At 57.4% G+C, this 24,686-nt stretch overlaps 2 protein-coding genes across 2 annotated transcripts; one reads left to right on the top strand and one right to left on the bottom strand.

Moving 5' to 3' along the window:
• Positions 1-544: 544 nt before the first annotated feature.
• Positions 545-11,878, top strand: GALNT5 (polypeptide N-acetylgalactosaminyltransferase 5). Its single transcript, XM_027695847.1, has 11 exons — positions 545-612; positions 796-1,656; positions 3,568-3,734; positions 5,467-5,586; positions 5,939-6,074; positions 6,446-6,565; positions 6,921-7,038; positions 7,238-7,561; positions 8,566-8,646; positions 9,712-9,873; positions 11,471-11,878. Exons 1-11 carry the CDS (start codon positions 545-547, stop codon positions 11,615-11,617), a joined length of 2,304 nt encoding a protein of 767 aa, XP_027551648.1. The 3' UTR covers positions 11,618-11,878.
• Positions 11,879-16,160: 4,282 nt separating this feature from the next.
• Positions 16,161-19,516, bottom strand: ERMN (ermin). Its single transcript, XM_027695972.1, has 3 exons — positions 19,081-19,516; positions 18,703-18,798; positions 16,161-16,814 (listed from the first exon to the last, which is right to left on the bottom strand). The coding sequence occupies exons 1-3, from the start codon at positions 19,328-19,330 to the stop codon at positions 16,381-16,383; spliced, it is 780 nt and encodes a 259-aa protein (XP_027551773.1). The 5' UTR covers positions 19,331-19,516; the 3' UTR covers positions 16,161-16,380.
• Positions 19,517-24,686: the final 5,170 nt, after the last annotated feature.

The raw sequence follows: 24,686 nt of genomic DNA, 5'->3' as shown, positions 1-24,686 counted from the left end.
CACACCCACGTCCTCAGCAGCGGCTCAACCCACCGACCGCCGCGCCAGCTGCCACGTGGAGCACGGACACGCACAGCCCCCCGAGCCACAGCCCCCCGAGCCACAGCCCCCCGAGCCACAGCCCCGCTCCCCCGGAGGGACCCCCGAGCCACATCACCGGTCCCCGGGCAGGGATCCCCGAGCCACAGCCCCGCTCCCCCAGAGGGACCCCCGAGCCACATCACCGGTCCCCGGCGTGTCCCCCCCGGGCCACAGCCCCGCTGCCCCCCCGTCGGCCGCGATGCCCCGCCCGGGCCGGGGGTGCGGGCCGGGGCCGGGCGGTCCCCGGGCTCGGGTTACAGCGCGGGCGGGTCCCGGCGCGGGTGGGGCGGGGGCAGCCCCGTCCCGGCCCCATCGCGGCCCCATCCCCATCCCGCCTCCCGCTCCGCTGGCCCGGCGGCTCCCGCGCCCGCCCGGGATGAGCGGGGTGCGGCGGCTGTTCCGCGGCAGCGGGCGGGCCCTGGCCTTCGTATTCGCCGCCTCGGTCGCCTGGGTGCTGCTCGACATGGCCGCGCTCCGCCTCTCCCTCGGCGAGGCGGGCGGGAGGCTGCTGCGGGAGGCGGCGGGGCGCGGGCAGGGGCCGGGGCAGGGGCCGGGGCAGGGACCGGGACCGGGGCAGGGACCGGGGCAGGGGCAGGGGCCGGGGCAGGGGCCGGGGCAGGGGCAGGAGCGGGCGCGGCCCCGGCGCGGCCCCGAGGCTCCGTCGGGCACGGTCCAGCCGCCCCCGAGCCCCCCGCTCGCCGCCCCCGCGGGCAGGGGCGCCGGGGGGGCACCGGCGAAGGCAGCGGGGGAACCGGGACCAGCCCCTGCCGAGGTGCGGGGGGCATCGCCGCCTCCCCGCCGGCCCCCGGCCCCCGCGCACAGCGAGCCCCCGCGGCCGGCCGGGCCCGGGGGGACGGGCACGGGGACACTCGGACACGGGAGCGAGCGGCTTCCCCCCGGTACGGCGGCACAGCCCGGCACGGCAGCCCGGGCACCGGCAGCGGGAGCCCAGCCTGGACCAGAGGAAACCAACACGGGACAGAAGGAAACTTCCTCCAAAACTCGCTTCATCCTCATTAGCAAGGAGGGGAAGAACCCCGCCAGCCCCGCAGTCCCGCCTCGCCGAGCCCACTCTGCGGGGAACGCCACGGCGGGACAGGAAAAGCACAGACAACTTTTTGACGAGAACGGTGATGGTGCCCACGCTGCGGCTGCCGCTGCCGGGGCCACCGCGCGGGGCGAGCGGAGCCGGGAGCGGGGTGCGACGCCGGGAGCAGCTCCCGGGGTGGCTGGCACCGGACAGAATGGGCAGGACCAGGCGGCAGCAGCTCTCAGAACGGCTGGCACGGGCCAGGACAGGCAGGAGCAGGCAGGAGCAGCTCTCAGAACGGCTGGCACTGGCCGGGACAGGCAGGAGCAGGCGGGTGGCAACCCGGGGATGCACAGGGTCCTGTCTGTGGATGCAACGCTTGCCCCGAGAGACCCCCGAGCTCCCGGCCAGTTTGGACACGCTGTTGCAGTCCCTGACGATAAACAAGAAGAAGCAAAAAGTAGATGGAAAGAAGGAAACTTTAATGTCTACCTCAGCGATCTGATCCCCGTGGACAGAGCCATCGCGGACACCAGGCCTGCCGGGTAAGAGCCACTCCCCTTGCACAAATCCCTGCCTTGCCCCCTGGGAATGGGCCAGGTGGCTCTGGGGAGGGCTGCTGGGGGCACCAAGCCCTCTGCTTCGGCCGTGCTACCTGTCAGACACCTCTTGCCTGTCCAAGTCAGAGCACTTGGTTGTTAAAATGTAAAACTGGTAAGTTTTGCAGGTTGTAACCCACTGAGCCCCACTACCCAAAGAATCAGGGCACGCAGGGCAGGTGATGGGGCTCAGGCCTCTCTGTGCCTTAGAACACTGTACCTGCTGTGTCAGGTGCAGCTCAAAGCTGGGTTTGGAAAACTCCCACACAGTTACAGCTGTCCCTATGAAATGTATAGTTGATTTTGCAGGTGTCAGGATTGCACTTCAGAAAAGTCACTCCCTCCCATAGTGCCAATAGAGAAGAGCAGGACAAGGCATGGGCAGCACCTCCCTGATGGAAGGGCAAGGGGCTGGGGGGGCTCCATCCTGAGCTGCTGTGCCAGGTGGGCTTGGCAGCGTGGGGTTGATGCTGGGACTTGATGATCTTAAAGGTCTTTTCCAACCTAAGCCATTGTGTGGTTCTGTGGCAGCTGCAGGGAGGGCCGGGGAAGGTGCCAGCTCAGGTGAGTGGCCGGTTCATCTCTCACATTCAGCCTTTCCTGCCACAGACATCTCTCAGCCCCTGGGCAGGTGGGAGACCTGCCTTGTGCAGAGACCCTCCCGTGTCCCTCCTCCCGTGCTCACAGACCACAGGTACAGTGGGGTGGGAATTGTGCCCTGATTGTCCCCATCCCACAGGACAGCACAGACATTCCCACAGTGCCATCGGTGCTTGCTGAGGTGAGACCCTGTGCAGGAAGAATTGGAGCAGGGAAGGAGGGAGATAGCAGGGGCTGCTTCCTCATACCACCTGTGGGCAGGACCAGAGCTGTGGTGGCACAAAGCCAGCCCTGGGGTTGGTGTGGCCAGCAGAGCCCTGGAGCTGTGGGGCAGGAAGCAGCTCCGGGCAGTGACGCACCTGCCTGGGAGCAGAGGCTCTGCCGTCACAGGGAACACCTTGGGCAAACAGGGCACATTCCTGGGGGTGTGTGCTGCTGCATCAGGGACCTGTGCAGGCTCTGCCCCCAGCTCGGTGGCGTGGGCAGGTCCTGCGTTGTCAGGGCCAGCTCGTGGCAGTGGTGGTTGGCAGCTCCCAGGAATCAAACAACACATTACTTTTTTGCTGGTGTATTCCAGCCTCTCCCAGTTTAGACTCCAGTTCCTCTTGTGATTCTTGCTGGAATACTGGACTAGACCACTGAAATCTGGCCAACAGGAAACGTGTCATGCCCCAGCCTCCAACCTGCCTCTCCATGCACAGAGCTTGTTCCTTTGTTGGTGACACTGGTGCTCACCAGGCACCGTGTCCCTGCAGGAGGGCTGGGGGGAGAGGCCCCGAGGAGGAGTGAGATGGGCAGGAGGCTTGTGGGGAGTGCTCCCTGCAGAGCCTGGGTCAGTAGTCCTGGGGCTGAGAGAGTTAGGGAAGAGAAGGCTCCAGGCAGACCTTAGAACCCCTTCCGGTGCCTAACAGGGCTTCAAGAGAGCAGGAGAAGGATTGTGACAGAGTCATTCTGGGGTGATTTTCATTTACCCAGAGCACTTCTGTGAAGTCCTGAAATACCTCTGAACTTTCTTTAGAATAGGTCCTGGTCAGAAACGAGTGATCACATCCCATCCTGTTGGGCTGCCCACGAGAGGGGCACTGGGGCTGTGGAAGGGGTTCCCCCCTCACCCCTCTGTTCCCCCTCCCAACATTGCAGAGCTTTGCCTCTGTATTCCCCGTTTGGCTTCCCCCCCTTCCCTGTGCATTTTCCCAGAAGCCCCCGAGCCTGGATATTTTCGGGAGTGTGACCCCTGAGCCCGTGGTGCCGTTGCAGGTGCTCCGAGCAGCGTGTCCACGACGACCTCCCCACCACCAGCATCATCATGTGCTTCGTGGATGAGGTGTGGTCCACCCTGCTCCGCTCCGTGCACAGTGTCCTCAGCAGGTCCCCCCCACACCTCATTGAGGAAGTCATTTTGGTGGATGACTCCAGCACTAAGGGTAGGTGAAGCTTCTTCTGCCTTTATGAAACCAATATAACTTCAGGGCAAAATGCAATTTGTTCTCTGTAATTCAATTCTGAAGAGGGGAGAGAAATCACATTTTCTCCTCGGGCTGTGTTGAAGTGCAGCCTGTGCTGGGGGCTGAGGGGGATCAGAGGCCAGGTGGGCACTGGGGGTGGCTGTGGGGAATCAAGGCAGAGGCTGGTGGAGGCACCAGGCTCCAGGAGCACCAGGGAGCTGAGTCCTGCCCAGCCCACCCATCTTCAGGGTGTCCCTGGCTCAAGGGCTTGTGCCCCCCTCTCTGTGCAGCTCCCAGACGAGCCCCCGTGTTCCCAGTGCAGGGGACACACTGCCCAGTGCCTCAGAGGACAGGGAGCTGTGGTGGGAGTGGTGGTGAGCCGGGATCTGCCGTGCCAGTGCCCCTCATTGGCATTTCAGGTGGTACCAAACCTCTGAGTGGTGATGCCTCAGCTCTCTGCTGACTTCAGCCCTTAAAAATTTAGGAATGATGTAATTTCCCCACTGCTGATTCTTCAGGGGAAAGTGCTGTCTCAGATGGACCTCAGAGCTCATGCCATGCACACAGCAAGCCATCAATGCAACAAAAGGCAACACAGAGGAAAAAGATTCAGTTTGCTGATTTTTAATATAATCGTTATAACACGATCCTACCATTTGCCCTCAAAAGCACCTTTTCAAGTTCTCTTTACTTTCTCCCCAAGGTTTCGCCTTGTGTGTGCTTGTTAGCCAGGGAACATCTGAAACGTGGGGTTTGCACCCAAAACCTGGGGAGTTCAGGTGACCCAGGTCAGCATTGCTGGAACCCCCGGGAGCAGCAGCAGTGGCCCACAGCAAACCTGTCACAAATGCTTCAGCCTCGGAGCCTTTCAAAGCTTTCCAACTGGCTTTTGGAATGCAAACAGGTCTGTTCTCCTGAAGAAAACCAGGGAACACCAAGAAAGCCCTTGGGTGAGGGAGGTCTGTGTCCAGACCGAGTGCTTGGAGCAGCTGCAGCCCTGTGGCAGAGCATTCTGATCCTGTGCCCCTGAGCAGGGCTGCCTGGCACTCCCACCTTCCTCACACCCCTGACCAGGGCTGCCTGGCACTCCCACCTTCCTCACACCCCTGAGCAGGGCTGCCTGGCACTCCCGCCTTCCTCACACCCTCTGTTTCCTGAGAGCTGGCCACGAGCTGCCTCCACAGCCATGGGAAACCATGACAAAAGCACCTGAAAAGTAGAGATGAGGCACAGCAAACCCTTGTGCAGTTTAAACCCTGGATCTTTAGGTGCGGTGCTTAATATCGAGAAGTTTGTAGAGCACAAAAAAACAGGTTTTAATTGCAATTATAGTGCGTGAAGAAAGAAAACCCTAATTTTGGAGTCTTTGAACAGCCGGGTTTGGATCATGAGCTGCCCAAGTGAGGGCACAAAGCAGCACACCCGTCACAGAGTGCTGGCACACAGGAAATCTCCCACAGAGGTTTTCAGGCTCATCACTTCAGCCTAAAGCAGCTGGCACTGAAGCAACTGGCTGTTTCCCTGGAGGGCAGGCTGGGACCACAGCACTGTGCACCAGGAGCCCTGCAGCTGTGCCCAGATGTTCACACCCCAGCGCTGAGGATCCCGGTGTGCTCGGAGATGCTTCCAGGGAAAACCTGCCTGCTGCTTTTCCCCCTGGAAGTGGGTGGAGATGGGTGAGTCAGCCTGGCCCTCTCCTCCTGCTCTGCAGAGTACCTGAAGGGGCGGCTGGACACGTACATGGCGCGGTTCCCAAAGGTGAAGATCCTGCGGCTCAGGGAGAGGCACGGGCTGATCCGGGCCAGGCTGGCGGGAGCAGAGATCGCCAGAGGTAGGACAAGAGCCGTGTTCCAGCTGGCTGGGACCCCCCAGAGGGGCGGGGGAGGTGTCTCCAGCACTGGGTGTTAGTCCTTCCCGAGGCACTACGGGTCCTTTCATCGGGATTTCCAGCTGAGCTGCCCCGGATCCACCACCTGCCCTGGCCAGGCCACGTCAGCACCACAGTGGCCGTTTCTGTTGGAGTGAAAACATGCTCTGGGCTGTGGCTGGGAGGGCCTGGGGAGCCAAGGGGGGTCATGGCACCACTGGCAGCACCCTGAGCCTGCAGAGTGCCTGGGGAGGTTGGTCAGCACGGGTTGGGGTCGGGGTGCCCGAAGCCTGATGCTGCCCTGACCTCTGCACAGGCGCCGTCCTGACGTTCCTGGACTCACACGTGGAGTGCAACGTGGGCTGGCTGGAGCCACTGCTGGAGAGGGTCCGACTGCGCCGCACCAAGGTCGCCTGCCCCGTCATCGAGGTCATCAGTGACAAGGACATGAGGTGGGGCATCCCTGGGAATCCCCAAATCCCTGCTGGAAGCTCGAGTGAAATCCCTTGCTGGGACCACCGGTGTGTTCCTTACAGGCAGACGTGACTTCAGACCTGCTAGCTGGCCTCCAGCAGCATTCCACGGGGGACATGGAACGTTGCTGTACACCAGAAATTAACATTAGCTGTGAACATGGCCCCTGTGATTATCACACACACCTTTTCCCTTTTTCATGACTTTTAGTGCATGAAGAGGATTCCTGATGAAGTTTGTTAAAATCCTGGTTTAATTACATACAGATATTCATCTCCACTCATTAAGGGTGACATTTCAATCAGGAATGTGACTCAGAATTAGTCATCCCCATCTTTTCTCCGTTTAGTTACATGACCGTGGACAACTTCCAGCGTGGGATTTTTACTTGGCCAATGAATTTTGGATGGAGGCAGATTCCACAAGAGGTCATCGAGGCAAATAAAATCAAGGAGACTGATATAATAAGGTAAAAAAACACAAATGTGAAAGCTTTGCAAACCAGCCTGTTCCTTTGGTAATAATTTAACAACAGAGGCTCCTTTGAGACCAAATGTTGTTCCTTTGAGGCCAAGTGTTGTTCCTTTGCTTGCCAGGACAGCAGAGGCACAGATATGCTGTGGGCAATCCCACCAGGCACGGGCAAAGCCCGGGAAGCCTTTCCCCCCACTCACAGCCCTGCTGGCGTGTCAGCGATGCTCCCGGGGCTGGGAGGACATTCCACTGCCTTTCTCCTGCCCTGCTGCAGTTTCAGGCTGGGTAAAGCCACCCAAATACCCCCTCTGTCCCAGCCACTGGCACACCACGTGCCTTTCTGTCCCCAGGTGCCCCGTCATGGCAGGTGGCCTGTTCTCCATCGATAAGAAGTATTTTTATGAGCTGGGAATGTACGACCCGGGACTGGATGTCTGGGGAGGGGAAAATATGGAGATTTCATTCAAGGTAGGTCACTGTCACCTGCCTGCAGCCCTTCCCACCTGGGTGGGTGATGAGGCTCAGGCAGGGGCTCCCCAGGGGCAGCTCTGTGCTGGAGATCCCAACTCCCCTGGCACCTGACTGAGCTTTCTGCTTCTCTCCCGGCTTGCACAAAGCCAGCACCCGTCACCTGCCCGTGTTTCTGCCAGTGACTTCTGTCTCTCAGGTCTGGATGTGCGGAGGGGAGATCGAGATCGTTCCCTGCTCCAGAGTCGGGCACATTTTCAGGAATGACAATCCCTATTCCTTCCCGAAAGACCGGGTGAGGACAGTGGAGCGGAACCTGGCCCGCGTGGCAGAGGTCTGGCTGGACGAGTACAAGGAGCTCTTCTACGGCCACGCTTACCACTTGGTCCTGAAAAACGTGGATGTTGGAGACCTGACCCAACAAATCCAGCTGCGGAAGAAGCTCCAGTGCAAAAGTTTCCGGTGGTACCTGGAGAACGTCTACCCAGACCTGGAAGCTCCCCTGGTTAAAGCCAGCGGGCTGGTACGTGCCCAAGGACCCGCTGTGCTTCCTCCACACGGGCTCTCAGGGGCTGGCTGGGCCCCTGGCAGCACCCCTGGCACGCTGCTGCTGCTGCTGCACAGTTTCCCTGGCCCGGGGCAGCGTTTGGGATATCTGGTACAGCACAGAGCTGGATCCCACTGTGCTTTTATAGAGAAACAGGTCACAGATACAAGGGGGAATTTCCCACTGGAGAATCGGTTTGGGGTTTGACCAGCGGAGCTGCTCTCGAGGCAGTGCTGGGACAGGATGTGCCCCTGGGCAAGATGAGCCTCCGGGGGCAGAACGTGCCCCGGGGCGGGATGTGCTCCCGGGCCGGGATGTGCCTGCGGCGCAGGATGTGCCCGCGGGGCAGGTTGTGTCCCCGGGGCGGGACGTGCCCGCGGGGCAGGATCTTCCCGGGGGCGGGATGTGCCCCGGGGGCGAGAAGTCCCTCCGTGGCGGGAGGTCCCGCACAGCCCGGTGGTCCCGGGGGATCCCTCCCTGCCTCCCTCCGCTCGGGGTGTGCACCGCATCCCGCAGCCAGCAGAGCGCAGCAGCCGCCCGCCTTACCGGGGGACCGGGGAGAGCCGGCACCGTTCTGGGCTCGGAACCTGCACCTCGGGGGGGGAAAGGGGGCGGAAAACACCTTAAAGGCCGTTCTGGATTCAGTCCTGCCTCCGCAAGCCCCTTGCTGGGCGGCTGGTAGGCAGAAGAGGGTCAGGTTCCCTTTCTACACCACAGCATCCCGGAATGGTTTGGGTGGGAAGGGACATTAAAGCTCATCTCATTCCCTCCCCCTGCCGTGGGCAGGGACACCTCCCACTAGCCCGGGTTGCTCCCAGCCCTGTCCAGCCTGGCCTTGGACACTCTTCTGTGCCTGCTGTAGTGACATGGGCAGTTATTAATGACAGTCCTGTGAATCCAGCAGGTTAAGTGCAGTGTAACAGCCTGTCCCCTTCCTTGGGAATTTGTGTCTACATCTGCATTTTGTTGCTGTTTTCCAGCTCGTTAACGTGGCCCTGGCAGGATGTGTCGCTGTGGAAGGCCCCACTGTGGCTTTTGAGGAGTGTGATGTGAACAACACGGTAAGGAGCCCCTGCTCAGGGCTGTCACACTGCTTGGAGCACATGGCACAGAGTCCCTGTGCCTCCCGTGGTGACCTGCTCCCTCCCCGGGAGCTGACACAGCCCTTCCCACCTGGGAACAGGGCCAGGCAATGCCTGGGAGCAGCAAGGGGCAGGAATTGCCTGTTGGCACAGCCTGCAGCCACCAACAACCCCCGAGCCAGCAAATTCGGCTGGAACAGGAAAGTCTGATGAATCCATGAGCCTGCACATTTAAATATCAGCTTGTGCTTGGTGTGCTGCTGCAAAACACCCAGCTGCACTCTGGGCTAGGTGGGAAGCAGCCACTGTGGCCAGTCTTTCCCATCCTTAGAGCCCTTTCCACTGTGTAAAGGGGCTCCAAGAGAGCTGGACAAGCCTGGAGGGACAGGACACAGGGAATGGCTTCCCACTGCCAGAGGGCAGGGTTAGATGGGATATTGGGAAGGAATTCCTGGCTGGGAGGGTGGGGAGGCCCTGGCCCAGGTTGCCCAGAGAAGCTGTGGCTGCCCCTGGATCCCTGGAAGTGTCCAAGGCCAGGTTGGACGGGGCTTGGAGCAACCTGGGCTGGTGGAAGGTGTCCCTGCCTCTGGAAGGGGAGGTGGAACGAAATGAGCTTTGGGGTCCCTTTCAATCTCGTCTGGGATTCTGTCATTCCTTCCTAGACAGTGTTTTAAGGCAATTTCTGGCTGATTGCTCCCTGCTCTGGCACAGGCCAGCATGTTGGGGGGGGGCTGTCTCATTTGGGGATGTGTCCCTTTGTGCCCCAGTGCTGGGAGCAGCCAGGGGAGGTGGCAGGACAGAGGGGCAGGCAGCAATGGGGGTGGGGGGTCTGTGTGGCTGCAGCAGGAGTCACTCCCAGAGCTGAGGCTGGGGCTCTCCTCATCTTTTTAGCCCTGCAGATCCACAGGACAGGCGTTCCCATGGCTCGTGGCTCTCCTCAGCCCTGCTCCTGGGCGAGGGCAGGGGCAGGGGAGCAGCTGCTCTCCCGTGCCCCATGAGCCAGCCCTTGTGGGGGTCACAGCTCTGCCCGCTCTGTCCCCACAGAACCAGCACTTCAACTACACCTGGCTGAGGCTGATCCAGCACGGGGAGCTCTGCCTGGCCCCCTCGGGCGTCCTGGGGGCCCTGGGGCTGCGCCGCTGCCAGGGCAGGAGCCGCAGCCTGGCCTGGCTCCACAGGTCCCTGGCCACGGCCCGGCCGGGGCTGGTGAGTGACGCGCTGGGCTGGGACGGTCACTGAGCCGGGCACAGTGATGGGCAGGGACAGCCCGGCACGGGGGGCACCCTGCACCTCTGGTCCCTGCTTTGCCAAAGCCCCCTGTCCCCCCGAGCTGGTCCCTGGCACCCCTGCCATTCCTCGGGCCCCTCTGCCAGTCCGAGGGATGAGCATCCCCCCACACCATGTGCCGGGCTGGGGGCAGGCTGGCAGTGCCCCCACAGCAGCAACGAAACGTCCTGGTTTTACATGGAAACTGTCGATAGCACTTACAGGGAGATGACTCAGTATCGATTGGCTCTGGGCTCACAGTGGGTTTTAGAGAAAGCATCTGTGGAACGGAAAGGAATGGATCTTGAGTTAATTGCCTGCCCTGCACAAAGAGTCATGGCTGTGGCTCTGTCAGGAGCTGTCCGAAACGCTCTGAAATGGCATAGTTTAGAGTTAAGAAAGAAACACTCTTCATTTACAAAAGAAAAACTGTAGCTGAGTTACACAAGGTATCGACAAGTTCCTGTGTTCAAAGCCAGAATGTCACAGGCTCACCTTGGGTGTTTGGGGAAAAATGCAGGAAAATTGTCATCCACTTACTGAAAATTGTGAAATTGTCATTTCACTTTGTGAAAAATACACGAACATGTGCAGGGAGCTGTGTGGGGCACAGGCAGGACTTGTCTCCTGTTCCAGCCTGAGTTCACCTCGAGCCATGGGTGAGATGGATTTGGTGGTCCCGTTTTAGTCGTGCCAGCAATAGGAGCCTGAGGGGAGCTCGGTGGCTGCTGGCTGAAGGAGTCTCGGTGCTTTACCCTCTCCTGACATCAGTCATGGTGTTGTTTAATGATGTGAAGTGCAGTTACTGCCTGCACAAAGATCCAGCCTCTGCCCAGACCCCCCTCTACGTGTCAGGAGTGTTTCATCTCAGTGTTAATGAGCTGATCCTGAGAGTCACTGCAGTGCCAGGCAGTGCCAGTGTCCCTTGCCTGTGGCAGCACCTACAGCATCACTTGGCTGGCCGTGGGGGTTAGGTAGGTAAATCCAAGTAGATGTGAAGAACAAAAGGATGGAGATCACTAAGACTCTTAATTTTCACAATCCAGTGTACTGCCCCAGCATTTGAATTACCTGACATCTTTTTCAGCACAGTAACTGTGCTCTGAGTTCATCAGCTAACAAACTCCACAATACAAAACTCCATCTCCTGCTGTGATGATCTCCATTCCCCGTGTAGCAAATGCCATGGGAGTGATTCCCTTTGGCACGCTGACAGCGAGGGAGCTCAGCTCTGCATTCCCAGGGAAGGAAAGGCCAGAAAGCAGAGCAGGTGTGGTGTGATCCTGGCTCAGCAACAGGTACAAGATTGGATCCCACCCCAAAGTCTCTGTAAGTCAGCAGAGGTCTCACATATTAGGGACATGCCAAAAAAGGGCACACCATAAGGAATAGGTTGGACTTGATGATCTCAGAGGTCTTTCCCAGCTTAATTGATTCTGTGATGCTGTAAACCAAGCTTTCTTGGTAAGAAAACTGAGCTGCTGCCTCAGGGCACTGCAGCCTGAGCCCCCCTGAGCCTTGTCTGTCTCCCCTGCAGAGCGACCACCTCATCTCCGAGCACCAGCACCTCCCGCAGCCGTCGTGCTTGGAAGTGGATCCCTCTTACAAGGCCCTGAGGGTGAAGGCCTGTGACTCCTCAAACCCTTATCAGAAGTGGCAGTTTGGCAATTACCACGCGGACTGAAGGGAGCCCAGTTGCACCAGGGCTGCTGTGGTTCCAGCTGTGAGCTCAGCGAGGCTGTCAGCACAGCCACCAAACGGGAACTGCATTTCGGGGTGACAGTGGAAATCCATGATTTAACACCAGCCTGTGGAGGGAGCAGAACACCAAGAGCAGCACCTCGGGTTTGGCAGTGCCTGGACAGATCGGCCCCGTGCTCCCTCACTGCGGGAGACTCTGGCAAAAACTCACTTTCTGTATTATTAAATGGAAATATTTTTTGAAGTCCCCATCCTACCGTGAGCAAACATCCCTCAGTTCCCCCCGACAGCTGCATAAGCTGCAGAAATACTTCCAGGGCCATGTAAGTCCGTGAGCAGCAAAGTGGGATGCTCATTCCTGCACAGAAAATGGAAGTTCATTGACCAGCACACCAAGGAAATCCATCGTGGTGCCCACACTGGGTCTGGCCAAAGGCTCTCATCCTGGGGGACCCACTGGCTGACAGATGAGGACCAGAGCTCTGTGAGGAATTGATGGTGTGTCCATAAAGACACTTTTAATAGCGGGAGGTGAACGTTGGTGGGGTTACCCGGGGGCTGTGGCAGAAGCTTGGGGCAGGCCCTGCCCGTGCCATGGGGACAGTGAGGGCACACGTGCCTGGCTCTGCTTGGCAGGGAGAGGAGCTGCTGGAGGGGGGATCCAAAGGTTTATCCTGCTTCTTGCCAGTGGCACACAGCAGTGGCCAACCAGGGAGCTCCTCACGCCAGGGTGGCCAGGCTGTCCCACCCTGGGGCTGCCAACACTGCAGTCATGTCCCCAAGCCCCTGTGGCTTTCTGGGGGCTCTCCAAGAGCACTGCCACTTCCCTCAGCCCAAGCTGCCTGGCATGGCCAGGGTCTGCACACCAAACTGCCTCTGAACCCACTGTCACGGGCAGGTTTTGTCCTTACTGTGAAACTCTTGATCTCCAAAAGCCATCACCAGTCATTGACGGGACAGATTTGAGGGGAGAATAAATTCTGTGTGCCAGGGCAGTGGGATCCAGGGTATGTAACACCTGGGCATCCCAGGCAGGGTTTCTCCCCCTGTTCCCATTGGGAATTCCCGCTGTGGGAGGCTGCTCCCTGCACTGCTGTGGGGTCATGGGGGGAGGCAGCACTTCTCCTCCTGCCCCCCTGCCCTGTGCTGAGGTGAGGGGCTGCTCCAGCACAAGCCCTCGGGGTACCCAGGGCTGAACCTCGCACTGGCTGCTCACAGCACCGTGACCATGGCCGAGCCCCTGCTGTCCCACCTCACTCACCCCCGCACCTCTCCTTTGGTTCTCCAGAAGGCCATGGCATATTGTTGCCTCTGATGTGGTGGATCAGTGCTGACAGCATCTGACAGGCTCAGTCTGCCAAAATATCGACTGGCCCAACAGATTTTCCCAGTTGACTCCTATTGCAACTGTCTCCCCGATTTTCTCTCCCTCCTTCAGCGCAGCTAGCCCGCAGTCACCATCAGAAAAATGACACAGGCGACGTTTGGGCAGTCAGCTCGTATCAGGAGCATGGATTTCATCAGGTTCTGTTTGCTGACATTCAATCACTTGTCACCGAGCAGGCACCAGGCGGTCGCATGTCACGGTCACATCCCATCGCCAGCCCTGTCACTCGCACGCCGGGGCCCCGCTCGTGTAAATGCTCACTTCCATGCTGGATCTTCGCTCCGGGACTGGAGGGTGCCTGGGGGCTGCTGGCAGTGAGCTGGGGCCGTGCTGTTGCTCAGCACTGGGCACGTTCCGATGGCACCAGTCAGCCCAGTCTTCCAGAAACGAGAGCATTTTTCCGGCAGGCTCGGCAGCCTGGCCGTGGCCGTCGGTCCTGCCGCTCCCCACGAGCTGCTCCCGCCGTCCCCACGGACACACCGGGGTGTGCATCGCTCCCCGGGGCACTCAGAGCCCGGGCTGTGTGAGCAGGGAGGTCAGGGAGGGAGGCACCACGGCTGGAGAACCACTGCTTGGGGTGGGGATGGAAGCCCCTGATGTCCCTTGTGTCAGCAATGGGAAACAGGCACAGCTCTTCCAGAGGAGAAGCCCTTGGACTGGCACAAAAACCCACAGCTTTTCCAGAGGAGAGCAAACGCCTCTGGAGCTGTGGTGGGGAAGGACAGGGCACATCATGCTGTGCTTCCATCACTGAGTGCCCTGAACCAAAGTGGTCACAGTGGGAGGCCCCATTTGGTATACCCAAAAAAAAAAAAAAAGGTTTAAAAAGAGGGAATAAATGATAATAGGTGAAGCTGCTTCCTCTGAGTGCAGTGAGTTAACTGACCAACAGGGACCCTCTCTGGGGGCTCCTGCCCGAGTTACTGCCAGGCCCAACCACAAAGCCTCACCCCAGAAAGAACCCTCAAAGCGCCAATTCCCCCGATTTTTGGCCGTGGTGGATCCCAGGGCAGGGCAGGGCAGGGCAGGGCAGTAGTCTGACTGGCTGCTGCACCCACAGCTGCTGCAGCTCGTGGCACCTGGCATCAACACCCTCCATAAGGCTCCAGCTCTTACCTGCCATCAGCCCACACTTGAAACAGTGGGAACACAGAGAAAGGATTTTCAGGCTAAGCTGGGGCTGTGACTGCCGTGCCCCAATCAGCCTGAAAGTGCCTCTGCTCCAAGGGACAAGTTTCCAGATCTCCAGGTGTCCCTTCACCTCACCTGCCATACAGGCAGCTCCCTGCCTGGCTGCTCCATGCACCCCATCTGACCCACTGACCACGGTGATGGCCACAGGGCAAGCAGCCCCCCTCTGCCTCTTCACTACCTGTGAACCCCTCGCTGTCCACCCCACACCCACCCACCCGGAGGGTCTGGCAAGGGGGGCTGCTTGTGGGAAAGGCCCTCGGGCCCCTAGAGCATCCCAGCACTTTTATTTCTCCAGTTACTCAGGAAAGCAGGAGAGGGCGTTGCAGCTCTCAGCTGAGCAAGTCCTGCTTTGCAAGGAAGGTAAAAAGTGAGTCCCAGGTCATTGAAAGTCTCAGGGAACCTTTCCCACTGAAAGGTCTGGGAATGGGCATAAAGAATGATTCACAGAATGGTTTGGGTTGAAAGCTCATCCTGTTTCAGCCCCTGCCATGGGCAGGGACATCTTCCACTAGCCCAGGTTGCTCCCAGCCCCGTCCAGCCTGGCCCTGGTTGGAATTACCATGACCACATCTTTAAGAGGGATGTGTCACCCCCAGAGCAGCCCAGGGCAGCTGTCAGTGGGAACAGACCCACAGTATAAGTTGGTACAAGCAAAGCTCAGAACTTCCCCAGGCCAAGGAGCAAATAAACAAGTGTGAATGGCACAATGAGGGCTGTGTCTGCTGGCACAATGCAGAATTGCCATGTATTATTTTCACGTTGCCAATAAATAATTGCCTTTATGTAGAACAAGAAGAATCAAAACCATATTCAGTGCTGCTGGAGATGTAAAACTAATCCTTAAAAAGGCACTTATGGCTGCAGGAGGCCTCTGTATAACTCTGTCCTTACCTGCTCTCCCTTGCCAGCTGTTCTTAGCTTTCCCAGATGCTATCTGGGATGACAATTGCAAAGCTAAGTCCCAACTCCAGACAAATCTGACTGTAAAACAGTAAAAAAAAAGATTACAACAACTGTATGGTGGTTACACAAAGGTCTTTCAAAATGGAGGAGGGTTGTGTTCAGATGAGACAAAAATTATGGTTAAAACTTGCCTGGCTTTCACAAAACAATCTTTAATTTTGCATCTAAACTTAGTCGAGAAGAGACATAAGAGAGTCTGACCTGGTGGCACTGGGACAATAGAGGTTCCTGGTAGTGGCCAGGTTTGCCAGAGGCACACCGAGGCACACACAGGGATGTGCTGGGTGAGCTGCTGCCCTCGGGGCTGGTCCAGGCCCCAGCTCTGTGCTGGAGATGGCACTGGTCACCAGTACAGCCCCAGGCTGCCAGGGCTGGCACTGCCCCTGGGCTGGGTGAGGGTCCTCAGCACAGGGCTGGGGCTGCCACAGTGGGGAGGGCTGGGGGGGAAGAGGAGCCCAGTGTGTCTGACTGCACTGAGGAGTCACTGTCTGCCCAGGACAGGCTGGACAGCAGCTGGTGAGCCTGGCAGTGCCCATGGTGTGGACAGGCAGGCAACCCCACATCATGCTGACACCTCTGACCCCACGTGTGCCAGACCTACCTGGTGCTCACTGTCACACCCCGGGAGGTGTGAGGGGCAGCAGGGAGGGCTCAGGGTCCTCGGTGCCTTCTCATCTTCATTCCTACACCAGCATCTGCCCGGGATGCCAGTCCATCCCTGCAGCACCAGCTGGGCACAGACAGTGGCTGTCGGGGCACTGTCAGGCACCAGCAGGGACGCACAGCAGAGTGGGGGCATTGCCAAGAGTTGTCTCTTACTGTTGCCCAGCCCTGGCCAGTGCCACCCACTGCCAGCTCATTAGGGCGAGCTGACGGCACAGGACACGTGCAGGGCAGCAGCCAGAGGAGCCCTGGCCAGTTCCCTGGTCTGAACACGGTTATAAAGCTGAAGAGAAAATAAGAGGATAACCTTAAAATCAAATGGGTTTGTATTTAGCAAACTGATTATTTATTTTCCTGCTCTATGGACACCTCTGCCCCTGTCAAAGCCAAGATGTTAAATTTTTACAGTGTATTATAAATCACGTACAAAAAGGAGAAAAGCAGTGACCTCGTGTTGTGTGGAGAGACATGTCTTGGGGGAACAAAACAAACCCAAACCCGGAGCGAAGGCTTGGCACGTTGGGCGATTCCCCCCGAGTTCATAAGTGCATCATGGATTCAAACTCGTCGATCCGCTGTTTGGTGTTTCCTTTCCGGATCCTCCGGTAGGAGATTGTGTTGTACCTGGAGTAGCTGTGTCTGGAGATGTCATTCTTTTTGCCCAGGCTGGGCTGCTCCCCGGGTTTCTCCAGCGGGGAGTTGCAGGCGGGGCCGGCCGGGGCAGGCGGCTCCTTGCAGCTGTCCCGCTGCTGCAGGCGGGGCGCCTCGCGGTCCTCCTTCTTCATTTCGATCACCTGAACCTCGTCCTCCTCCGTGTCCTCCTCCTCCTCCGCGTCCTCCGCATCCTCCTCGGCTGCGTCCCCTCTGGGATCGGCCCTGGCTGCCGGGCTCTCCTCTGCCTCCCCGCTGGGACTGGCTGCTGGCACCGGTGGCTCCCCGGTGCCCACCGGCAGCCCCTCTGTGCCGCCCGGCCCTGCGGGACACGGAGGGGGCGGGTGAGGAGGGGTAGGCACCCCACGGGGAACCCCTGCGGGTGCCGGGGGTGACCCCAAAGCCCCCCAGACCCCAGGGAGTGAGGGGAGCCCTGCACCACCAGGCTGGACCCCTTTCTTAATGCCTCTCTCTGTTCTACCCCCATTCCCACCGAGGGGAGGGAAAGGGAAGGGAAAGGGAAAGGGAAAGGAGAAGGGGAAGTGGAAGGGAAAAGGAAAGGGAAGGGAAAGGAGAAGGGGAAGGAGAAGAGGAAGGGGAAGGGAGGAGAAAGAGAAAGGGAAAGGGAAGGGAAAGGGAAGGGAAAGGAGAAGGAGAAGGGGAAGGAGAAGAGGAAGGCGAAGGGAGGAGAAAGGGAAAGGGAAAGGAGAAGGGAAAGAGAAGGGAAAGGAGAAGGGGAAGGGAAAGGAAAGGAGAAGGGGAAGGGAGGAGAAAGGAAAAGGGAAAGGAAAGGGAAAGGGGAAGGGGAAGGGAAAGGGGAAGGGAAAGGGAAGTAGAAGGGTAAGGAAAAGGCAAGGAGGAGGGAAAGCAGGGGCAAGGGAGCCGTTCTGCAGGCAGTGCCCAGCTGTGCCCCCCGGGCCGTGTCCCTCCCTCAGCGGTGGCCGCCCCGGCTGCCACGGCCATCTCCCATTTGTCCTGTTTGGCACGTCTGTGCCGGTAATGATGCTTTAGTGTCGCAACAAATGGTCTATTCAACGTTTTGCCTGTGGGGTCCAGAGTATTAATTAGACTAAATTGGTTGGGTACTAAAAAGCTGCCTGCAATTTCAAGATAAAGTGCTTGTGGTTGAAGGGCGGGGCCGGGGGGAGCCTTGCGAGATCCTTTAATAGGTTTTATTGTGCACTCCTAAAGCAGTACAGCTGGAATATGGATGTCAGCTCTAAGTGAGAAAGCCTCCACCATGATTCACCTCCTCACAGCCTGGGCAGTTGCTACGAAATATTAATTTGCCCATGACAAATAATCAGATATTTTTCCTTTTCTTAATGAAAGCAGTTTCCGTTTGCGGGGCATGCACAGCCTGTTCCTCTTTTAGAGCCACCTTCAAAGCTCAGGGGAGAGCATCTCTAGCAGCCCCTGGCCCTGTGCCCTTGTCCCACCACTGCCAAAGCCAAAGAGACAGGCAGGAGCCCATTGGTGGGAGACAGAGAGGAATAATGCCTGGAGCACCCCTTGGAGAAATGTGGCTTTCCTCCTTTAGTAAGCCTCCATAAAATACTCCTCCTCTAGTAACACCATAAAATACTCCTCCTTTTGGAGAAGTGGCTGCAGTTTGCATAGTGTAATTAAATATGTTAATCTATGTATATAGTCAGTACATTTTAACTCGGGACCGGGGTGGGCAATGACCTCCCTGCAGCCCCACTCACCCAGGACACAGCTGAGGGTCCGGCCTTGGCTCCCACTGATTTCTACCATTTTCACCCAGAAATGAGCAGAGTGAAACTGAGGAGCAAGTGTGTAGCAGAGCAATTTTCTGCAGATAACCCCATGGTTCTCTGAAATGGGATTCAACACTTGGTAAATCAGGCGGGAAAAGAGTTTGGGTTCTGAGGCCTCCGGCAGCCTCCCAAGGTTCTCCTCTGGGCATCTCCCAACCTTACGAAGCTTTTGGGGATCTCCTGGTCAAAGACCCCACATTGCTTTGATACCCCATGGTCATGGAGACACGCAAAACCTCAGGAAGGGAGATACCAGCCACGGTTTCTAAGGTGCAGCAACTCCATGCGAGAGAAATGAGTCACTGCTCTCTGGAATAGAAGGGTCTGACCCAATTAAAAAAAATTAATAACCACCTCTATCCACTGACTTTGAAGGCCACTCATTGCTACGTGTCAGGGAGCCCCACATCAGACAGTGTTTTGTGTTACCTTCCCCTGATCCCTGGCCATCGGTCCCTGTGTCCTGGATATCCTGGATATCCGCTGCTCCCTGCTGTAGCGTCCCATCCTTCTCCTCTGGCTTTTCTTTGGGAAACACAAAGCAGAAGACATGGGCTCGTGGAGCAATCAGGTTTTAATGGCTGCAGATTGTCAGATTTTCAGAGCAGATTTAGAAATTGCTCATGTTTTTAGTTACAAACTCATCCCTCAGATGTGTCCCCGGAAATACTCCGAGTGGCTGTTACAGCTACCGTGGGTTAGGAATTGTGACTCACATGCACAGCATGTCCCGTTATTCATCAGGCTATAGAAAGAACAGAGCTTTTCTCTCCCGACTCTCAAGAGCCGAGCAGCCCCATACGGTACCTTGGCACGGCTCCTCTCCAGCAGAATCCCCCGGAGTGATGTCCTCTGCCGACGAATTTCTGTTTTCCTCCAGAGCATCCTTTGCAGGTGGAGCATCAGAGCCGGTTTCCACGCTTGCACACGGGACCGTCCCAGCAGATTTTGGTGTTTGGTCGATGACACCGATGCCCTGGAGCGGGCCGTCCCCCGGGGGGACGCTCCCGTTGCACGCCGGCATGGTGGGGGCTGCTGCGGGCACTTCTTCTGTCATGCTGGGGACCGTGTCCTGCCCTGCCCTGCCGTGCCCACCGACCGGGGCCGAGCACTCCGGGGCCCCGCTGCTGCTCCCCGGGGTGGGGAGTGCTCTGCTCACCCCTGCGCCCCGGGGGTCTGCTCCCCTGCTCCGACGGTCGGGGCGCGTCTCCCGTGCCGGGTCCGCACCATCCGCTGTGCCCGGGGCTTGCCAGCCCAATCAGCACCTCCCCTGCCGCTGAGGCTCTGCCCGTTGCATAATTAAACGCACCATTATAATTTACATAAACAAACAATCTGAAGCAAGGAAGCTTTTGTGCTGGCCCGGGGAGCGGGGCTGTGGGCATGTCAGCCCCGCGGGAATGAACAGGAGTTTGTGCTGCGGGCACAATGGCCCTTTGTGTCCCCGCTGGTCACAGGGACGGCCATTGTTCCGACCCCTAATCCCCGGAGGGTGACCACCTTCCCCAGCGCCCTGCCACCTAACCCGCTTAACATTCCCGGTGGGGTTTGTGCCGCTGAACCTCGCCCTGCCGCGGGCACACAACGGGAACATTTTGCCCCGAGGGGGCACAGCCCGGCCGGGAGGGCACATGCCCCGCACACGGCGCGATGCCACGCTCGGCCCACACCCACCCACGTGCCGGGGACAGGCAGCATTGCCCAGAGAGGCTGTGGCTGCCCCTGGATCCCTGGAAGGGTCCCAGGCCAGGTTGGACGGGGCTTGGAGCAACCTGGGCTGGTGGAAGGTGTCCCTGCCCATGGCAGGGGGTGGGACTGCACGGGCTTTAAGGCCCCTCCCAGCCCAAACCATTCCATGGCTCTATCAGTGACTATCACTTGGACCCAAGTCTAGTAGGAATGAGGAGACTGTTCTGCAGAGGGAAGCAGGGGGATCACCCGAGCAGCACAAGGGCATTTCTGGCCGCAGTTGAACTCGTCTCAACCCTCGTGCCCAAAGCCAGGTTTATGTAAGAGTGTAATCTCCTGCTGTGAACGACATTCTGTGTTTGTACAATGCAACATTTCTGATATCTTTGGGCTTTAGGGCTTGGAAATCCTCTTGTTGAGTTCAGCCCTTGATTAGAAATGGACCCAAAGTCTTTCCACTGGTTTTGTTCATCTGTGAGTTTGTGTCTTTAAATCAACAACTTTTCATTATTGTTTTTAAATGAGTTTGGTGTAATTGATTTATAAAATCCATCCTTTGCTGGCAAAGTTTGTCCAAGAAAAATGGATGATGAGGTTTGAAAGTGAGTTGACAACATGCAGTGGTTGGTGCCCTCAGGAGGAGAGGCTGGGTACCCAGCAGGGTCTGGTGGCTGGAGAGGAGAAGGTTCCTTTCTGTCATCATTGAATCACTGAATCATTTGGGTTAGAAAAGCCCTCTGAGATCATCGAGTCCAACCATTCCCCCAGCACTGCCCAGGCCACCACTGACCCATGTCCCCAGGTGCCACATCCACATGGTTTTAAATCCCTCCAGGGACAGGGACTCCACCACTGCCCTGGGCAGTGCTGCCAGGGCTGGACTACTTTTTCCATTAAGGAATTTTCCCTGATATCCAACCTGGACCTCCCCTGGTGCAACCTGAGACTGTGTCCACTCATCCTGTGACTTGTTCCCTGGGACCAGAGCCCAACTCCCACCTGGCTCCACTCTTCTGTCAGGGAGTTATAAAGATCTTTTACATATATATATGTATATAATATATATAATATTATTATGTATATAATATATGTAATATATATTATATATAGTGATATCAATTTTTTTTAACCAAGCTATTTCCATATCCCTGACTTCTTGATTGCAGAAAGATACCGAAAGAATGTCAGGTATTTCCTGGTGCCATCTGTTGGTTCCACACCAGCTCTGGAGGAGTCACCTTTCCCAGACAAGCGCCCCATGCTCGAGGCACCATTTGCATCACTCAATAAACCATCTCCCCTGTGACCTTCGCCACAAGAAGTTTCTGTTCCAGCTGTCCTTTGCTAAAATCTCAGACACAGCACCTGAGCACCCAGAGGCATCAGGGCACAGCAGGGATCTGACTGTCAGTGAGGAAAATCATGAGAGCCCATTCCAGAAAGAGGAAGGGGCTGCCATGGCACAGTGTTGGCAGAGTGCCCGTGGCAGAGGGGGTTCATCAAGAGATCTTAACCCAAGCCATTCTAGGAGTCTGTGTTTGTTGGCAGGGTGTTGGTAGAGCTCTGTGGGCTCCTCTGTGATCAAGTCTCTGCTCCCCAGTTCCTGCTCCAGCCGCAGGTTTCCAGGAGCAGCTGATGCACACACTGGGCAGCCCAGGGGAGCACACGGACCTGCACAGGCCCTGGAGCAGCTCTAGAGCAGAAGCCACATACCCAGTGTCACCATGGGAGATGCCACCTGACAGCCAGGGCAGGATGACGGGCACGGTGGTATCGGAGCCAAACATTCCCACTCCTGCACGCAGCCAGGAGGGATTAAGGGATTACATTTCACTTAAACACCCAGAGAAACACTCCCGTGGATCATGTCAACAAGCCACATCCAAACGTTTGGACTGCATGATCTTAGAGGTCCTTTCCAACCTAAATGATACTGTGACTGTGCTTTTCATTCTGTCGTACCTTCTATGTACAAAAAAACCTCAGACTTCCTCTTCAACAGGAAATTTCAGGATTTTAACTTTTCCCCCAGGACACAGCAGCTTCTTCCCACCACAGGCAGCTGTTTGTAAACAGCTGGGCAAAGCCACCTCTCAAGAGCAGGGAAACATTCCTTTTACACACACTCAGTGGGGTGGATTTCTGCCTCTTCAAGCCTTTAAAGAAGAAAAAGCTTTTATTCTTGCCTATCTGGTGTGGGCAGCAGAGCAGTGAGAGCCAGTCTGAGCCAGGAGCACAGCAACACGTTCCTGGATCTGTCTGTGGATAAGGTGTGACTCCCTTTTGCCTCGCAGCTCTGGTGGGGCTGCCTGTGATGTGATCTGCTCAGAGCTGCGAGGGCTGGGCACGACCAGCTGCTGCCACATGGGAGCACAGCCCAGCAGCACACGGGGAAAGGAAGAGCTGGGTGTAGCTGCAGCAACCAGAGGAGCACAATGGCATGTGGGAGGTGGGATCTGCTATCCCCGATCACAGAGCAGGATGGCATGTGGGAGGTGGGATCCACTGTCCCTGACCACGGAGCAGGATGGCACACAGTAGGTAGGGACCCAGCAGGAGGGTCTAGGCTCTGGGCAAGACCCAGTTGAGCAGGTAAGCACCCTTACAAGGTCAGTCTCTGTAGCATTCAGCAATTAATTCAAATTTAAAAAGCAATAGCACTGTTCAGAGCAGACGCAGTTCTCACTGAGGTAAACTCACATCACCCACTTTGGCCACGGGGGTAAGAGAAGAAAAGGTAGTCCCTTCACTGTTGAGAATAAGGAGAGAAAAGGTTTCTCTTGGCTGTTGAGTCTCCAACACTCCCATGATCAGTGAGAACCCCTCCACTGCTGGAGGTCCAGAGCACCTGGAGCCCCAACCCCAAATCCTGGAATCACCACGTCCCGCTGCCTGTAGACCCCCCCTCCTCCTGCCCCACTCCCAGCAGGCAGAGCAGGATCCCCCTGGAGTCCTCTCTGCAGGGAGCAATGCTTTTTGCAGAGCTGTTGTGGTTGCTTTGCTCTCTGAGCAGTCGGGTTGGTCTGTGAGCTCCTTCCTCCCCCGCGGGCTGGGGCCCTGCAGAGCTCAGCACCCACACAGGCCTGTCACCCACATCCTGTTTGTGACCCTGGCCGTGTCCCACTGTCATCCTGTAGCACCCAAAGCTGCTCTCACCACTGCTGGGAGGGCATCACTTCTTTGGTCTTTCTTGAGAGGGACTTTCCACACTCACAGCAAGCCTGTGTCTCCCAAGGTGTGGCAAATTAACCTCCCAAATCAAAGGAGTCACAACTTCAGACTGTAAAGCTTCAATAATTTAAGGTCCCTTTCTCAGTGCTGCAGCTGTTCATTCTCTTTGGGCAGTGTACCAACCCTCACCAGATGTTCTGGTTTTTCTCTCCCAGTTGCTTTCAGACACCCCTTCATCTGCCTTTAAGTCAACCAATTTGGCCAAATAGAACCAATTTCTCCTTTTTTTTCCTCCTTTTAGCTGGTGCCACTGGCAACAAAAAGTAAAATTTTCTTGAGACAGCAAATCACAGACAAAAACCTTGATGCCTGGTGATGAGCTCCAGAGCCCACCTGAAATGCCCCAGCCTGGGCTGGGGACGGGCGTCAGCTCCATGTGGGTGTTGGAGCAGAGCCCCACTCTGGGCCCAGGGGCTGGGCTGGATTCACACCAGGGGAGCTCCCAGGCTGAACTGCAGGCACTCAGTCGAGCGACACAGACAGGACATCATCCCATACGTACAAACTGCATGAGCTGCCCTCCTGATTGTCCTCTGGCTCCCCTGAGTGCCCTCCAGGTCTCCTGGATGCCCTCCAGGTCCTCTGACTGACCTCCAGATCCCCTGAGTGCCCTCCAGGTCCTCTGACTGACCTCCAAGTCCCCTGAGTGCCCTCCAGGTCCTCTGACTGACCTCCAAGTCCCCCGAGTGCCCTCCAGCTTTCCCAGAGACCTGCTGTATTTCCAGCTGACTCATTTCCAGAGGCCAGTACTGGCTCTGCTGGCTTAGCAGCGTTCATGCCTTAGAGGAGTGTTGGGAACAGGTTGTTTCTGTTTGGAGCCCATCTCGGAGGGAAGCTATTGGATTTATCCTGCGGTTCCTGACAAGCCCAGGAAGCCCTGGCACAGTGGTACCCAGGGTACAGCCTCACGGGCTGCCCGGGCAACAGGTGAGTGAGTCACACGAGGTCTTTGAATCATATTCAAAATGCTTACAGTCGTATTTGAAAAACATCATTAGGCTGCTTGGGCTGAACAAACAGCCTGTTTCTGTGCACTGAGAGGGAGGGAAAATTTCCCTTTTCCCCCACGTCTGTGCCCACAGTTGTTAAATCACTTCCTACACACTCTCACACCATCCCTACTGCCTGAGGCCTCTGATCCTGGAGAAATGTGGGCAGGTAATGATCCTCCTGCTGTGAGCAGTGGGAACACAGGCCCAAGGGGCAGCTCCTGCAGCCCCTGGGGTGCTGAGGGAACAGGTTCCCAGCACAATGTTCCAGGAAGGTCTCTGAGAGCCACTGACCTGCCACTGCAGCCAGCACAGAGCAATCCTGCTCATCCCTGCAGGACAAGGCTCTGTCTTTACTTCTCTTGCCTTAAAGAGTTCCATATGTGCTGGACCCACGGAGCTGCTCGGGGCAGCAGCACACAGACACGACTGTCTTCCCCTGCACCAGCTCTGCAGAAGAAGCTGGGGCATGTACAGGCTCAGGAGGGTCCTTTCCACCCAAAT

The sequence above is a fragment of the Neopelma chrysocephalum genome, unplaced genomic scaffold (assembly GCF_003984885.1).
Source record: "Neopelma chrysocephalum unplaced genomic scaffold, ASM398488v2 Primary Assembly neopelma1_103b, whole genome shotgun sequence".
In the NCBI taxonomy this organism is placed as follows: domain Eukaryota; kingdom Metazoa; phylum Chordata; class Aves; order Passeriformes; family Pipridae; genus Neopelma; species Neopelma chrysocephalum.
This window is presented reverse-complemented; position numbering and strand designations above follow the sequence as displayed.

Excerpts from the sequence above, each read along its gene's own strand:
- GALNT5 (XM_027695847.1), top strand. The coding sequence starts at position 545 with ATGGCCGCGCTCCGCCTCTCCCTCGGCGAGGCGGGCGGGAGGCTGCTG. Across the intron at positions 5,587-5,938 it reads GGGAGCAGAGATCGCCAGAG|GCGCCGTCCTGACGTTCCTG; the intron begins GTAGGACAAGAG and ends ACCTCTGCACAG. Across the intron at positions 6,075-6,445 it reads ATCAGTGACAAGGACATGAG|TTACATGACCGTGGACAACT; the intron begins GTGGGGCATCCC and ends TTCTCCGTTTAG.
- ERMN (XM_027695972.1), bottom strand. The coding sequence starts at position 19,330 with ATGACAGAAGAAGTGCCCGCAGCAGCCCCCACCATGCCGGCGTGCAAC. Across the intron at positions 18,799-19,080 it reads TGGAGAGGAGCCGTGCCAAG|AAAAGCCAGAGGAGAAGGAT; the intron begins GTACCGTATGGG and ends TGTTTCCCAAAG. Across the intron at positions 16,815-18,702 it reads TGGCCAGGGATCAGGGGAAG|GGCCGGGCGGCACAGAGGGG; the intron begins GTAACACAAAAC and ends CGTGTCCCGCAG.